This window comes from Nuphar pumila, chromosome 9, assembly GCF_984573655.1.
Source record: "Nuphar pumila chromosome 9, dmNupPumi1.hap1.1, whole genome shotgun sequence".
NCBI lineage: Eukaryota > Viridiplantae > Streptophyta > Magnoliopsida > Nymphaeales > Nymphaeaceae > Nuphar > Nuphar pumila.
This window is the reverse complement of record NC_143257.1, coordinates 1037396-1049414: the sequence shown is the minus strand read 5'-3', so window position 1 is coordinate 1049414 and position 12019 is coordinate 1037396. Positions and strand designations below refer to the sequence as shown.

Genomic DNA, 12019 nt, shown 5'->3' with positions numbered 1-12019 from the left:
CTGAACTGGAGGAACATCTTGCCCACCGAAACCTGACTCCCTGAGTGGATGTAGCACGATAGGAGATGAGTGTGGTCCGACAGCTGCGAAGGAAGGAGGTGTAGGGATGAAACTGCATGAACTTTGACGTAACAGATAGGGGCAGCAACGATCACCGATAGCCGACACCACGAACGAGGACCCCTCTACGAGCAAGCAGCGTATACTAGGCGGGGCCAGATCACCATTCAGACGCCGATAAGAAATCCCCACAGATACTACACACGTCGAGACCTGAGTCGATGACCGAAGCAAGCACACCCGACCAGAGCAAACCTCGATAGAAGGAGAGACGCCAAAGCCCCTAGCCCTAGAAGCCACCGAGATGCCAAAGCCCAGAGCCCTGGTTGCCACTAAAAGAAAGGATGCATCGCACCACTCAACCAGTCTCCGAGCCCTCAAAAACCAGTTGGGGGGCGATCGAAGCCTAACAGACCTGATAACACCGCCAGACCCCCCGCAAACGAGCTCACTGCCTCGAAAAAGCTCATCAATAGGGAGTGAAACAAAAGGATGATAGCCGCAAACACCACCCCCCAGACAAGCCCCAGCTGCCCAAGCACCTCGGGGTGCCCCCCAAAGGCACCAATCCATACCGGCTCTCGAGTCCCTCAAAAGATAGGCGGCAAAAGATGACAGCAGCATGGAAATTGAACGGGGCAGATAAAAGCTGCATGCAGGCCCCAAGAAAGGCTGGATAGAAAGCTGCAACATATAAGCCGGCACACGAAACTGAGGACCATCATGGAAAAGACCCACGGGTGATATAGCCTTGAAAGACGAGCGGATAGCGTTCCGCGACCCCTTAGAGATCTCAGCTTTGCACGAGAGCCTAGCAACGACCGAAGACGGCGTCACCAAGGCCAAGGATAGCAACGATCCTTGAGCGACGCTAAACCCACGCACCCTCCCAATGCAAGAACACCTAGCACGAGGGCGAGGGAAAGCGAAGGGACAACCCACCATTCTTCTGGCCTCAAAGATGCCTCGGGTAGCAGAGAAAGGGTTAGCAAAGGATAAAAAACGCCTGCTAGTAGAGCTCATAATACCCTCAAATCCCACTGAATACCTAGGCGACCTCCCATACTTGCAAGAAACACAGAAAGGAGACCCCGAACATCCGGCGGCGTCATACGAGGGCGCATGGACATGCAAAGCATCGCATGATCCAGGGGGAGCGAATTGTGCTAGATGATCACCTTGTCGGACCCGACTCGAACCAAGCATAAATCGCTTACCCGTGAACGGCATCGGACATGACAGCGGCAAACGCGTTGACACCCAAAAAGACCCGATCTTGATGGCCAGAACGGAAGAGGAGGGGTCCTGCAGTTCGGCGACTCTCACCCAAGGCGAGAAGGAGGCCTTGCACCGCGAGCTCTTAACCTTGGACGAAACCCGATCGCAAGGAGGAGGATGGCTGATAGCACTAGAGCGCCTGCATACTGGGTGGCGCCTGGAACGAAAGGGCGAGGCACAATGAAGGCATGTGTGACGCTTACGGAAATTGAGCGCCAAACAAGCGGCACACCACCAATCACCCGGCTTAGCCTGTAGGAGACGCGAACCAGAAATGCTTCTTGAGAAGGACCGCTGCCATGAAGGCGAAACCTCCTGCCAACCGTGGGAGCTGCCTGAACAGGGATAGCAGCGGTAGAAAAATGGAGCTCTAAGACGAGCACCAATGGAGCAAGCCCTTAGTGCTTCAACCCTGACGGCCCGCACGAAGCGACGAACGTCTCGAGGAAACAACGAACCGGAGGCCAGACAAGAATCGAGCACTTCTGAAAGCGAGATAAACAAACGGAACGATAGGCGGAATGGGAGGGCAACAAGGACACCTCGACGACGCAAGGCAAAAGCGAGCCCCCATTCGTTCAAGGCCTCTAGGATTGAAGACAGAGCTAGCTGGTTGGACCGCATAGAGAGTGAGGGGCATAAGCCCCAGAGGAAGGGGGAAGAGGGTGACATTGAGCCAGGCAGAAAATTCACGCGAACCTCATCCTTTGAAATACAACACTGGGATACAAGAGAGAGAGAGAGAGAGAGGCCTACGTTAAGGTAATCCTTTGAAATACTTTGGTATTGCTCCGGAATCAGAATATCAATAAAGAATGAGAGCGCAATGAGAGAGATGGTTGGAACGGAAAAGAAGGACAACACTGGGATACAAGACAAGCCTACTCTGTGAATTGAAGCATACCGCCACTTTTTCGTTCATTGAACAAACATTGGCTTCCCACAAATTTCCGTCAATGAGGGCGATCACAAACCAATACCCACGATCACTGACGAAAGGCGAGGCACCGAAGAACGACGAAATCGGTAACAAGATTTTTTGGCTCTTGATCGGTCGGAAATCGGAATCACATTGTGGAGAAGGCCTGGTTTTCTTTGTAGTTTGTATGAGAGAGAGAGGAAATACGGGGGGGGGGGGGGGGGGGGGGGGGGGGGCTGAACCCCTGTCTAAGTGACCGGATTTAGGCATTCAAGCTAAAGGACAGTGCGAGATTGATACTAGGGGTGTGCATCCTTTGCCATAAGGCTGAAACGATAAGGGTGACTTTCTTGGTGGGTCGAGGGGTACCTTGTGGAGCTTTATACTGCAGATACTAAAAGAGGACCATGGTCAATGTGGCATCTCTAGGCCCGTGCCTGTATCAGGAATGTCCGAACCATCACCGTGGTTTCTCCTCGAATAATAAAAAAGGAGAGAGAGAGATCTAACCAACGTTATGATAATTCAATCACAAATCTAGGGAAGGCTGAAAAAATTGCTTCCTTTAGTACAAGATACTGTTGCAATTGTACCCGTCATAAATTTACAATTTACATGAAAAAAAACAGGAGATTCAATAATAGAAAAAGCAACAATCAATCATCACACATACACAATGACAGCCATCCATTAGTCCATCCACCAAAGACACTTAGCCATCTTTAGCCTCTGGTTCCCTGAATATCAACCGGGCCAACCACTGCACAGGACTCGATGATTGAGCTCGTTTTTCCTTCCAGAACCAAATGGCAGCATTGTACTGTTCGTTGCGTATCTTCTGTGTTGCTGTTCTCCAGTCATACTTCTCCATCTCTTCCCTAGCAGCTCTTCCCATAGTTGTTCTCAGTTCTTCACATGAAAGCAGCCTCTGCACTTTGTGAAGGCAATCATCTACGTCACCATGTGTATAGAGGTAGCTTATCTTTCCATCTTGATCTTCAGGAATTATATCTGGTATTCCTCCGGCACAGGCTGCCACCACAGGAACACCTGATGACATGGCCTCTAGCACCACCTGTCCGAGCGTTTCCGACTCTGATGGCATCACAAACACATCGCCGCTTGCATATGCTTGTGATAGTTCCTCCCCATGTAGCATCCCTGTGAAGACAACAGGCATGCCAGAGAACATATTTTCTAGCTCTGGCCTGCAGACAAAACTAGAACATATGAGTTGCAAATTTCATGCATAATTTGCAGATGCTAGTGGGCAAAGCTTCTGCTTACCGGTATGGTCCATCTCCTATAAATGCAATTCGCACAACCGGAAGTCGATCCATCAGCCTACATGTTTTACTATGATTTCAGAAACAATCTCAACTAGATTAGAAGCAGTTCTAGCTCAAAAATTGTAGCTCCATAAGATCATACCTCTTAAGAAAATCCAAGCTCTTTTCAAATCCAAGCCGTCCCACATGAATTATAAGTGGCCTTTCTGGTTCACCATTTCTGATCAGCATAAAAAATCAAAGACTAAGATTTGTGCAATCTGGAAGCACCAAAAAAACCTAGTAAAAGAAAAGGGTATCTTGCTCACGTAAGCCGGATCCGCATCTTTTCGCTTCGGTAACGTGGATGGAAGCTCTGAGAATCAACCCCTTTGTCCCAAAGTCTTAATTTGTGAGCTGAAAATTTAACAAATAGTGAGGAAGAAGGTCCAACAGAAAACAAATTTGCATAAACTTGTAATAGAAGCTTACGTTCAGTTGCATCGGCAGCTAGGAGATCTCGACCAATGGCAACAGAAGGAACCAGAGTAAGATCAGCGGCCTTGTGAAGAAATTCTTCATAATGTAAAGGTAGATTTAGCAACTAAAACTGTTCAAATATTAGGACCAAAAGGAAGATATGAAGTAACAAGTTGACATACTTATGATTGCCCACATAGGCTTCACAAGACAGCTGGATGTGTATCTTGGTATGTATCTGCATCACAGCCACAGTAGGCAGGATTGAGATGAACAACTACTACGCAAAATATTATTAGCATGTAAATGGAAAACTAAACCAGAGATTCTAATGATATTTCAGCACATTCCGGACTCAAGACGGATTAAGAAGAGTCCTATCAGACGTCAGTGAAAGTGGGACTGCAAGGAGCCTTGAGTACTCAAACTTGATACTAAGACTCTCATTCCCCATGCCTAAGTGAACTATGCTTATGCTTTCACTGAATGATCAACTTTAGTACAGAAGGAAGCTACTCACATTGGAACATGAGTGTGATACGACATCACCAAGGGAACACTTAGCATTTTGGCAATAGCTAGTGCACCAAATACCTGGAAGTTCAAAACAGTTAGTGATGGAGAGTAACCATTCACAATATCAAGTTATTCCAGTTTGTTGCATAGCATACCATAACCCCAGGTGATGATGCATGGATTATGTCAGGCTTAAACTTTGCGACCTCAGAAATAATTCTTGGGCTCAAGGCCAGTGAGAGTGGCACGCTTTGGTACCATGGGCAGGGGAAGCTGCAAGTAAAATACAAGTGGTTAGCAGTCCTGGGTAGATGCATATGGAATAATCTCCACTCAAAATGTGCCTTGACGATAAGCTTAATCTTATCAAGTGTTTCTTTTAAACATATCTTAAGTACCTCATGTCAGTTTACAATCCAGGATCAAAAGCAGATGCAGTCAAGGTTTTCAAGAACATAGCTATGTCACATGGGTGCGGGTGCGACACTTTAAAAAAACTTGGGTGCGGCAATATATATATATATATATATATATATATATATATATATATATATATATAGTCCAAAAGTTGGACATAAATGACCCTGGGTGCGTTGACCACACCCAGGGTCAGGTTGACTGCACTGGGTGCCGCACCCGCACGCTCACCCGTATTGCGTCGACGCGGGTGCGGCACCCAGTTGGCCGAGTCCCTGTGACATAGGAACATAGTAAATGCAAAAACAGAACTGAGCATTTTGCAAGATGAAAATTATTAAATAAACCATACAGGTTCTGCTGGTGCCAAATTTTTTAGTTTCTTAAATATCATAAAGTTCTCTTTGGAAATGTCTACCTTTTATAAGAATTACTTTTAGCAGGCTGTCAAGCTCAAATGTGGTGATTCTAGCTCTTACAAAAAAGTCAGAAGTGAATGGCTTATCTTTACATTTTATAGGTGTTTAGTTGCATAATGTATTAATGTGCATGCGCTTGCACACAAGCGGAGTGAGAAAGAGGGAGGCATAGATATTTCTAGGAAGTTAGAATGTCAGGTATATGTATACTATAGACATTACCTCCATGAACCAATTAATTTTGCACCATAGAACTCTTTTGGAACGCCTTCATGATTAGTGACAACAATTACCTATACATCAAACAACAAAAGCATTAGTACTTATCCATGTGAAAGATATCACCAATATTAATCTGAATGGATCAGTGTCCTCAAGAGTAACTAGAACCGCCATTTTTTTTTTTACTTGAAACTTATTGGAAGAAAACATGCAAGATTGGAATTGCAAAACACAAACAAAGATGAGTGGGCACCTGAAACTTATTAGAAAAAAACATGTAAGACTAGAATTGCAAAACACAAACAAAGATGAGAGGATCAAGCAATACCTCATCCCCCATTTCGCGTAGATACTTGATGAAATTCTGAAACCGATTCTTATACCCTGAGACATAACTGCAGCACCAAATGAACAGCATCCATCAGCTATGAAAATATCATTCATCCAAGGAGAATTCATCCTTCCATATTTGTCATGTTAGCCCCAGCAAAAAACTTGTATTTCATCAAAGTTAAGTGCTACTTGCGGAAACAAACTATTATTTATTTTCAGGGCAGAGAATTAGTGCAAAGCAAGGTTGCTTCCTTTAAAGCTCAACTTCCTGCCAAATGCAGCAACATAATTACTTTGGTTTAATTGCTGCACACTCAGCGCAAGCTGACTTTTAAGTTTTAACCCCAATGAATACGAGATCTGAAGATCAGCCTAATGTTTCTTTAGGTGATACGCATGTTCAAGTTTAGATCTCACTATATTAGGTTTCTAAAATCCTGAAAACAGGGCTTAAATAAACCACATACCCGAGAATTAACCCATTGAATAAAATTAGCCGTCTCTAGAGACTGGACACAATAACTATCCAAAGAACTTATCTGTTGCCTCTAACAATTAGCTAAAACACTATGGCTTTGTATATCTGAATGCAATTGATCTTTTTCTTATCCTTTTCTTTAATCAGTCAGAGTCAGAGCAATTAAAAACAAACATGTGCGCACAAGGGCTTTGTCGGATGTAAGAAGAGATTAGAAATTAATTCAAAGAAGAAAACAATTTAGGACCACTCTTTTTATGAAGTACTTTTGTTTGGACTTTGATGATGCGGAATAGTCCCATAACGATGAATCACAAAATAGTGGTGGAGTTTATATCCTACATGGTGATTCAATCATTTGTTTCAAGAACAAGGGGATGATGAGATGGTAACCACACACACACGCTCCGTCTGTCCATCGAGCCGGGCCGGGTCGAGGTAATTGGCTCTTTAAGGCCATATCCTTTAATCTAAGTTCAATATTCTTTTTGTTCCGCATTAATTATTTTATTTGAATTAAATAAAAAAGAAAAAAGAAAAATAGATAATGGATCCTTTCATTGACGGGTCACGTCACTTCGTAACAGGTAACCGATCTCTTCTACGTCTTTAGTATCCGTTTAGGAATTATAAAATGTGGTTAGAGGGTTGCGATTACGATGACTCTTAAGAATTATCCTACAAAATTTGTTTTCTCTCTCCTTGATCTCTCTTGCTTCTCTGAAGGCGTTTCCTGAAATGGAGAGTTTTGTAGCAGTTGTTTTCAGAGGTTGTTTTCGGAGGGTGATCTATCATCAGAGTACACCGATCCAGATCGCCGAGGCTATTGTATCTTAGGGGAAGGATGTTGGATCTTTTTTACAGCGTATGTAGGGGCGGGGGCGAATTCTTTCTAAGAAGAGTATTTTTATACGTCTTAGCCTATTACAGAATATTAACATGTTGTCATTGTTGTTCTTATTTTATTCTATGCATCTGTTTGATCTGTTGTCCTCGTCTAAATTTTGGTATAAAACAATACTTGACATGATTGAACCCTGTTACAGTTTAAATCTATTGTTAAACATGCATATCATGTTGTTTTGTAATCTGTATCATGATATTGTTTATAATTCTATCATGCTCTTCTTTCTCGTCTGGTAGGGGGACTTTTGAATGTCATCAAGTTGACGGGATGTCACAAGTTTGAAGCCCACATATGACGTACCTTGCCATAAGGTTCGAAGCTAGGTGTACTGCCGGGTGGCGAATTTGCAGTTGGTGATGGTTTTTTTTCCTTGGACTATCCAAAAAAAACAAACAAACATGTGTTCTTTTTCCTAATTTAAAAAATAATAATAAAACAAGTTTTGTTTTCCAGCTAAAAGGAGGGCAAAATCGGTTTCTGAAGACCTAGAACAAATTAAGCACAGGAAAAAAACACAAAACAGAAACAGCAAAAGAATTCACACAGAAAAGCAAGAACCAACAAGATCATAGCAATTGTGATGTCTAGTGCAACAAAACACTTAAAAACTTTAGCACCCTTTTTTCTTTGGTTTGTCTAAACTGGAAGTCGGGTAACAAGGCGGAATCAAACAAATAAATCTAAAAGAAATTTAAACAGACCAAGAAATTGGTGAAACAGAAAAGGTTTAAAAACCCATCTCCCAACTTCAAATAGAGATCAGAAAAAAGATCAACAGAAAGCAGAAAGAGTAAGCACAGATAGAAAACTAACGCAAAAGGTGAAGGCTCGACGAAGAGGGCTATCCTTCTAGGCCTGGAGCTGGGCACAATAAGATGCTCCTCAACCGGTGGAACGTTCTCTTCCACCTCATACACCATTTCTACCATAACTAGAGCTCCCTCCCTCCTCTAGCAACTGAGACAAAGCTACTGCGCAAGGTGGTCGTTCCAAAACCAAGCAAGGAAGATATTTACCGGCTGTTTCTGTACGGAATACGCTGGAGAGACGCTCGGGAGGCTGCCGGAGCTATATATAAGCAATTAGTTATGGTGGTCTTAATTTATACGTGTATGACTCAGAGAGAGAGAGAGAGAGAGAGAAGACGTACAAGAAATGTGGAGAATCTGATTACTAAGAAGGGTGTAAAGAGGATATTCTCAATGGGAGGAGGGAATAATGGGAAGGATATACCTGTGAGATCGTCTGCGTCTCTCCTTTATTTAATTTTGATACTGTTCCTGCTTAATCAACGGCTAATGGTGATTCTTTTAAACTGGGATAATTTTCAAATTGGCACCTATTTTTTCAACATTATTTCAAAATCTGCACATGTTTTGAAGTTTTTTTTTTTAAAAGATGGGCATGCACCCAAACATTTTTTCAAAAAACTTTAGAGCTCAGCCAGACATACCTATGTTTGACATGCCGGCGGCATAAAACCCCAAGGTTAGGAACCCCAGCCCGGTGGCATATATTGGGTGTTGGCTTGTTTAGAGGGACGACGCCCATAAAAATCGAACCTTGACCACTCATCTAGCCTCCAAGGCCCCACCCCATATGGAGGGGAATCCTTGGTTCAGGTGGTGAATAAGGATGTAAACTGGTGGTTGGGTTTAGGCATTACCAAGTCCGACTTAATCAGATATGGCCTAATTCGGTTCGGTTTCAGATTTGGGTTTTGATAGAGTAAGATAAAACCAAGCCCGGAACCGACTAGACATTTACACTTAATTGGATCTGGTTTTTAATTGGGTTCTAAGTTTTATCTGATTCGGGTTCCGCTTTGACTGCAAAACTCGATACCAAACTCGAATCCAACTATTAATCCGAGAAAACAGATTCGGTTGGATTTCCAATCCAAACTCGTTCTGTTTGCATCCCTAGTGGTGATGCCCTAGAGAGTTTGATGATCTGTTGTGTAGCCCACCTCCAAATAGTTAAAACCTCTTGCCCACCCCTATTTTCATTAGGGAGCCTGTTGCTTGGGGCTTAGGCAAGACAATATCGAACCCGTGACACTCTTCAACTTGAAGGTGTTAAGTTGACCCACCTAAGCAGGTGAGGAGAAACCTTGTGGGTCATCCAAACTTTGTTGTGATTATTAGTTTTAATAGGCTGAGCCAGCGCGGTTAGGTCTCTGATTATGAGGGTGGTTTTTTCATATAATTTTTTAAAAAAAAGTATCTAATTTTATTGCAAACTCGAAATATGAGCTTCAAGAATTTAGTAATCACTTTTTTTTCTTCTCCTATAAAGTTTGATATCTCTTTTTAATAAGTTGAACTAATTTGTTGCGGCATGGGGATGGGGGAGATGACCCAAAGAGCAATACATTTTAAGGATAAATCAGAATCAATAAAATAAGAATTTAGAGAAGATATTAAATCAATAGCCACCTAATTCACGAGCCTTTCATAAATTAACTGCAATTGTATTTTAATTTGTGGAGGTTAAACAAGTAATATCTTTTCACTAATTAAAGATAGGTTACTAGTAATTGTGGTTAATTTTAAGATAAAATTACTAATCTACCTAAACAAATTGTGGGTTTTATGAAATTTTTCAAACATTAAGCGTTTTATTGAATTATGACAAAAAATTTAGTGTTACTTTCTTCACATGCTCTGACCCCAGTTTCCCGTTGGGGGAAGAAAAGGAACAGCATTGGCTGGAAACCTAGTGAGCATTCGTTGGTCCATTGGAAAATGATGCGAATCGCTAAAAGTATAATTCCTTCCTAATTATCATGGGACGCTTCTGTTACTGGACTAGCTTTCTGTCCATTTGGGTCCACGGTTTTAGGGCTGTCAATGGGTCGGGGTAGTACCCGATCCATCAAGGTATACCCAAACCCGCCCAAATAACAATTTGATAGGTTCAAGTTTTGTGGGGTCACGAAAATGAAATCTAAAACCAAGATTTGTATGATTTCAAAAGTTTTTTTTTTCTAAGGGCAAGCTGGGGTTAGGCAGATCCATACCAGATATCTCTTAAGCCCCATGTGGCAGAGGGATTCGAACCTAGGCCTTCAGCTAGGGGTGGCAATCGGGTCGGATTGGCGTGTCAGCATACCTCAACCCGAACCCGACCCGTTTATTAAACGGGTCGGCTGTGGCAAACACGAACCCGACCCGTTTAATAAACGGGTAACCCGACACGACCCGCCAACCCATTTAATAAATGGGTTGGGTCGGGTAAACGGGTTTTCAGGTTCGCGGGTCAGGTTAGCGGGTCGGGTTGGCGGGTTGACGGATCGGGTTGGCAGGTAGGCAGGTTGGCGGGTCGGGTTGACGGGTCAGGTTGGCGGGTTGGCAGACGAGTTGGCGGGTCGACCCACCCGCCTAACCCGTTTATTAAACGGGTCAGGCGGGTTGGCATACCCTAACACGAACCCGACCCGTTTAATAAACGGGTTAGGCGGGTCGACCCGTTTATTAAACGGGTTCATTTTTTCCAAACCCGAAACCGCCTAAGAGGCGGGTCGGGTTGGCGGGTCGTGTCAGGTTTTGCCACCCCTACCTTCAGCCACTTACCATATGGGATACCACCTCAGTGGTATTATTTCAAAAGTTTACTATTACTAAAATTAAATGTAAAACACTAACCGGGCTCTCGTGGTTGGTAGGGCACCTCTCCTTGTGGTGGGACGTTGGAGTTTCAAACCCCAATGGTACGTTGGATAAGGATCTGCCTAACCCCAGCTTGCCTTAAAAAAAATGTATATGTAAAACACTAGGGGCCGGTTGGTACGTTGGATTCAGGTCGAGTATCTGGCCAAAATTATAACCCAAACCCGACCCACATATTGCTAGGGTTGGGGTCGACCTGTATATTATTTGGGTTAGTACTTCTTAATTCTTATGCCAATACTCAGGAATTCAGGTTCAGGTTGGGTCTGGTGCCCGCTAAAAACCCTTCCCATTGGAAGCCCTACAAGGCTTGAAGGCTAAGGTCAGCATTTCCCAGGCTGGATTGGCTCGGTCAGCTGACTCAAACAAGGTTCACTCCATGTTTTGGTTGGTATAGGTATACACTGCTGAGCCAATGAAGTCCTAGTTGATTCGTGCATAGATCAAGTTAGCCTGGTGCATTAGGCTTGGAGTTGACCCTTGAGATCTAGGCTAAAGCCATGGGACCTAAGGCGTAGGTTTGACCGATGCCGAGCCATCTCGAACAAGTCTCAGGTGACTCACGTCGGTTACTCTCTCTCTCTCTCTCTCTCTCTCTCTCTCTCTCCAAAAAGCCCTAGAGCTCACTCCTTGCTCACAAAGTTGTGAATTTATAACCCGAAGAAACCTCACCCGGCACAAAGACCTGGTCGCGCTTACTCAGCCTGACATACCTACGGTCATCATGCCGGCAGCGTAAAACCCTAAAGCTAGGATCCCTACCTGCGGGACCTATATTACGCATTGATTTGCGCAGAGGGGTGACGCCCATGAGAATCGAACCTTGACTGCTCGTCTAACAGCCAAGGCCCCAATCCCCTCCGGGCATGTAACTTAGCTTATATGTTGGTTTTTCCAGACATTTGATCAACCATTGACTCCCCAGTAAAGGACACGTGATACATTGAAAGTAAAGCATTAAAATAAAGGGTAAAACTAATTACAAAGAATTTAAAATAAAAGGTAAAAATGGTTTAAACAGATTTACTTCAATAGAAATATCACGATAGCC

At 43.6% G+C, this 12019-nt stretch overlaps 1 protein-coding gene across 1 annotated transcript; it reads right to left on the bottom strand.

Annotated features, from left to right (window-relative positions):
* Window positions 1–2969: 2969 nt before the first annotated feature.
* Window positions 2970–8237, bottom strand: LOC149828141 (sulfoquinovosyl transferase SQD2-like). Its single transcript, XM_090018116.1, has 11 exons — window positions 8111–8237; window positions 5908–5974; window positions 5580–5650; window positions 4677–4794; window positions 4526–4599; window positions 4188–4243; window positions 4018–4101; window positions 3855–3942; window positions 3689–3766; window positions 3545–3601; window positions 2970–3465 (listed from the first exon to the last, which is right to left on the bottom strand). The coding sequence occupies exons 1-11, from the start codon at window positions 8224–8226 to the stop codon at window positions 2970–2972; spliced, it is 1305 nt and encodes a 434-aa protein (XP_089874242.1). The 5' UTR covers window positions 8227–8237.
* Window positions 8238–12019: the final 3782 nt, after the last annotated feature.